Source organism: Chiloscyllium plagiosum, unplaced genomic scaffold, assembly GCF_037043375.1.
Source record: "Chiloscyllium plagiosum isolate Xiang-an unplaced genomic scaffold, Cpla_swu_hap1 HiC_scaffold_21, whole genome shotgun sequence".
In the NCBI taxonomy this organism is placed as follows: Eukaryota; Metazoa; Chordata; class Chondrichthyes; order Orectolobiformes; family Hemiscylliidae; genus Chiloscyllium; species Chiloscyllium plagiosum.
In genome coordinates this window covers 2,964,546-2,969,527 of record NW_028270159.1, presented here as the reverse complement: position 1 = coordinate 2,969,527, position 4,982 = coordinate 2,964,546, and the positions used below count along the sequence as shown (strand labels likewise).

General features: G+C 65.3%; 1 protein-coding gene across 2 annotated transcripts in view; it reads right to left on the bottom strand.

The window, feature by feature from the left end:
• Positions 1-4,641: 4,641 nt before the first annotated feature.
• The window catches only part of LOC122540137 (protein spinster-like), a 32,116-nt gene continuing 31,775 nt past the window's right edge, over positions 4,642-4,982 (bottom strand). Inside the window, exon 8 of one of the 2 annotated variants that reach the window (XM_087998131.1) lies at positions 4,642-4,926. In XM_087998131.1, coding sequence (XP_087854257.1) covers positions 4,715-4,926 — 212 coding nt within the window. In that variant the 3' untranslated portion in view covers positions 4,642-4,714. The remainder of the gene's footprint in view (positions 4,927-4,982) is intronic. The other variant, XM_087998132.1, reaches the window with a different exon arrangement.

The following is a 4,982-nucleotide window of genomic DNA, read 5'->3' as shown; positions in this document are numbered from 1 at the left end:
CAGCAGGTTTTATGGCAGGTGACCAGGGAGGATAAAAGCAGGATATTGAGGTAGAGAGGTATCCTCAGGGCATTTCAGCAATGAAGGGGCCAGGCAGATCAAGGAGGAGCCCACATTGGGACAGCAATTAATATCAAGGAAGCTCAAAAAGGAGGGGGTTAGGAAGGATGGGGATGAGAGAATGGAGGATGGGGACACGGGGAGGGAGAGGGATAGGGACATGGGGAGGGAGAGGGATGGGGATATGGGGAGGGAGAGGGATGGGGATATGGGGAGGGAGTGGGGTAGGGACATGGGGAGTGGGATGGGGACACGGGGAGGGAGAGGGATGGGGACATGGGGAGGAGAGGGATGGGGACACGGGGAGGGAGTGGGATAGGGACACGGGGAGGGAGAGGGATGGGGACACGGGGAGGGAGAGGGATAGGGACACGGGGAGGGAGAGGGATGGGGACATGGGGAGGGAGAGGGATAGGGACATGGGGAGGGAGAGGGATGGGGACATGGGGAGGGAGTGGGATGAGGACACGGGGAGGGAGAGGGATGGGGACACGGGGAGGGAGAGGGATGGGGACACGGGGGGGGAGAGGGATGGGGACAGGGGGAGGGAGAGGGATGGGGACATGGGGAGGGAGTGGGATGAGGACACGGGGAGGGAGAGGGATGGGACATGGGGAGGGAGAGGGATAGGGACAGGGGGAGGGAGAGGGATGGGGACACGGGGAGGGAGTGGGATGGGGACACGGGGAGGGAGTGGGATGGGGACATGGGGAGGGAGAGGGATGGGGACACGGGGAGGGAGAGGGATGGGGACAGGGGGAGGGAGAGGGATGGGGACATGGGGAGGGAGTGGGATGAGGACACGGGGAGGGAGAGGGATGGGGACAGGGGGAGGGAGAGGGATAGGGACACGGGGAGGGAGAGGGATGGGGACATGGGGAGGGAGAGGGATAGGGACACGGGGAGGGAGAGGGATGGGGACACGGGGAGGGAGTGGGGTGGGGACACGGGGAGGGAGTGGGGTGGGGACACGGGGAGGGAGAGGGATGGGGACATGGGGAGGGAGAGGGATGGGGACAGGGAGAGGGAGAGGGATGGGGACACGGGGAGGGAGTGGGATGAGGACACGGGGAGGGAGTGGGATGAGGACACGGGGAGGGAGAGGGATAGGGACACGGGGAGGGAGAGGGATGGGACATGGGGAGGGAGAGGGATGGGGACAGGGAGAGGGAGAGGGATGGGGACACGGGGAGGGAGTGGGATGAGGACACGGGGAGGGAGTGGGATGGGGACATGGGGAGGGAGTGGGATGGGGACACGGGGAGGGAGTGGGATGAGGACACGGGGAGGGAGAGGGATGGGGACACGGGGAGGGAGAGGGATAGGGACACGGGGAGGGAGAGGGATGGGGACACGGGGAGGGAGTGGGATGGGGACATGGGGAGGGAGAGGGATAGGGACACGGGGAGGGAGAGGGATGGGGACACGGGGAGGGAGAGGGATGGGGACATGGGGAGGGAGAGGGATAGGGACACGGGGAGGGAGAGGGATGGGGACACGGGGAGGGAGTGGGATAGGGACACGGGGAGGGAGTGGGATGGGGACATGGGGAGGGAGAGGGATAGGGACACGGGGAGGGAGAGGGATGGGGACATGGGGAGGGAGAGGGATAGGGACACGGGGAGGGAGAGGGATGGGGACACGGGGAGGGAGAGGGATGGGGACACGGGGAGGGAGAGGGATGGGGACACGGGGAGGGAGAGGGATGGGGACACGGGGAGGGAGAGGGATGAGGACACGGGGAGGGACTGGGATAGGGACATGGGGAGGGAGAGGGATGGGGACACGGGGAGGGAGTGGGATGGGGACACGGGGAGGGAGAGGGATGGGGACATGGGGAGGGAGAGGGATGGGGACATGGGGAGGGAGAGGGATGGGGACATGGGGAGGGAGAGGGATGGGGACACGGGGAGGGAGTGGGATAGGGACACGGGGAGGGAGTGGGATGGGGACATGGGGAGGGAGAGGGATGGGGACACGGGGAGGGAGAGGGATGGGGACACGGGGAGGGAGAGGGATGGGGACACGGGGAGGGAGAGGGATGGGGGACACGGGGAGGGAGAGGGATAGGGACACGGGGAGGGAGAGGGATGGGGACACGGGGAGGGAGAGGGATGGGGACACGGGGAGGGAGAGGGATGGGACACGGGGAGGGAGAGGGATAGGGACACGGGGAGGGAGAGGGATGGGGACACTGGGAGGGAGAGGGATGGGGACACGGGAGGGAGAGGGATGGGGACACGGGGAGGGAGTGGGATAGGGACACGGGGAGGGAGTGGGATGGGGACACGGGGAGGGAGTGGGATGGGGACACGGGGAGGGAGAGGGATAGGGACATGGGGAGGGAGAGGGATAGGGACACGGGGAGGGAGAGGGATAGGGACACGGGGAGGGAGAGGGATGGGGACACGGGGAGGGAGTGGGATAGGGACACGGGGAGGGAGAGGGATGAGGACACGGGGAGGGAGAGGGATAGGGACATGGGGAGGGGGAGGGATGGGACACGGGGAGGGAGAGGGATAGGGACACGGGGAGGGGGAGGGATGGGGACAGGGGGAGGGAGAGGGATAGGGACATGGGGAGGGAGTGGGATGGGGACACGGGGAGGGAGTGGGATGAGGACACGGGGAGGGAGAGGGATGGGGACATGGGGAGGGAGAGGGATAGGGACATGGGGAGGGGGAGGGATGGGGACAGGGGAGGGAGAGGGATAGGGACATGGGGAGGGAGAGGGATAGGGACACGGGGAGGGAGAGGGATAGGGACACGGGGAGGGAGAGGGATGGGGACACGGGGAGGGAGTGGGATAGGGACACGGGGAGGGAGTGGGATGAGGACACGGGGAGGGAGGAGGGATGAGGACACAGGGAGGGAGTGGGATAGGGACAGGGGGAGGGAGAGGGATGGGGACAGGGGGAGGGAGAGGGATGGGGACACGGGGAGGGAGAGGGATAGGGACATGGGGAGGGAGATGGATAGGGACATGGGGAGTGGGATGGGACACGGGGAGGGAGAGGGATGAGGACATGGGGAGGGAGAGGGATAGGGACAGGGGGAGGGAGAGGGATGGGGACAGGGGGAGGGAGAGGGATGGGGACACGGGGAGGGAGAGGGATGGGACATGGGGAGGGAGAGGGATGGGGACAGGGGGAGGGAGAGGGATGGGGACACGGGGAGGGAGAGGGATGGGGACACGGGGAGGGAGAGGGATAGGGACACGGGGAGGGAGAGGGATAGGGACACGGGGAGGGAGTGGGATGGGGACACGGGGAGGGAGAGGGATAGGGACAGGGGGAGGGAGAGGGATGGGGACACGGGGAGGGAGAGGGATGGGGACACGGGGAGGGAGAGGGATGGGGACACGGGGAGGGAGAGGGATGGAGACACGGGGAGGGAGTGGGATGGGGACATGGGGAGGGAGAGGGATAGGGACACGGGGAGGGAGAGGGATAGGGACAGGGGAGGGAGAGGGATGGGGACACGGGGAGGGAGAGGGATGGGGACACGGGGAGGGAGAGGGATGGGGACACGGGGAGGGAGAGGGATGGAGACACGGGGAGGGAGTGGGATGGGGACATGGGGAGGGAGAGGGATAGGGACACGGGGAGGGAGAGGGATAGGGACAGGGGGAGGGAGAGGGATGGGGACACGGGGAGGGAGAGGGATGGGGACATGGGGAGGGAGAGGGATGGGGACACGGGGAGGGAGTGGGATAGGGACACGGGGAGGGAGTGGGATGGGGACACGGGGAGGGAGTGGGATAGGGACACGGGGAGGGAGTGGGATAGGGACACGGGGAGGGAGAGGGATGGGGACACGGGGAGGGAGTGGGATGGGGACACGGGGAGGGAGTGGGATAGGGACACGGGGAGGGAGAGGGATGGGGACACGGGGAGGGAGTGGGATAGGGACACGGGGAGGGAGAGGGATGGGGACACGGGGAGGGAGTGGGATGGGGACACGGGGAGGGAGTGGGATGGGGACATGGGGAGGGAGAGGGATGGGGACATGGGGAGGGAGAGGGATGGGGACATGGGGAGGGAGTGGGATGGGGACATGGGGAGGGAGAGGGATGGGGACACGGGGAGGGAGAGGGATGGGGACACGGGGAGGGAGAGGGATAGGGACACGGGGAGGGAGAGGGATGGGGACACGGGGAGGGAGTGGGATGGGGACATGGGGAGGGAGAGGGATGGGGACACGGGGAGGGAGAGGGATGGGGACATGGGGAGGGAGAGGGATGGGGACACGGGGAGGGAGAGGGATGGGGACATGGGGAGGGAGAGGGATGGGGACATGGGGAGGGAGAGGGATGGGGACACGGGGAGGGAGAGGGATGGGGACACGGGGAGGGAGTGGGATAGGGACACGGGGAGGGAGAGGGACACGGGGAGGGAGAGGGAAGGAGAATTATAGATTCTCCTGAGAGGTTGAACTGTTTGGGATTTGATTGAAATTCCTAAAATTCCCATTGTTGGCTCTTTAGGAATTTATTGGTAATTAAATCTATCCTTGACAGCATTCCTGAGCTGAGGGAGAGTAGCAGGAGCAGGTCGATGAGGGAATGGGGTGGGTGGGGGACAGGGAGAAGGTTTTGGGGTTATGTTGATGGGGTGGACAGTGATGAAGGTTTTATTTGGGGGGAGGGGGGTGATTAGTGTGACCTACCTGCGATGTACATGCCAGGACACAGTACAAGTAAAGCAGTGCGTAGACCCCATGCTCTGGTGAGTGGTGTCACCAGCAATGGGGCATTACCACCAATATTGGAGATGATGAAGATGTAAATGGCCACAGCAGGACTGCAAACTGAGGGGCTGACCAACTCAACAATAATGGTTAACGTGACTCCAATCCCCATCTCACCTGCCGGACAAACAGATAGGCTTATCACTAACAGGAAGAGAATTCACCATTCTACC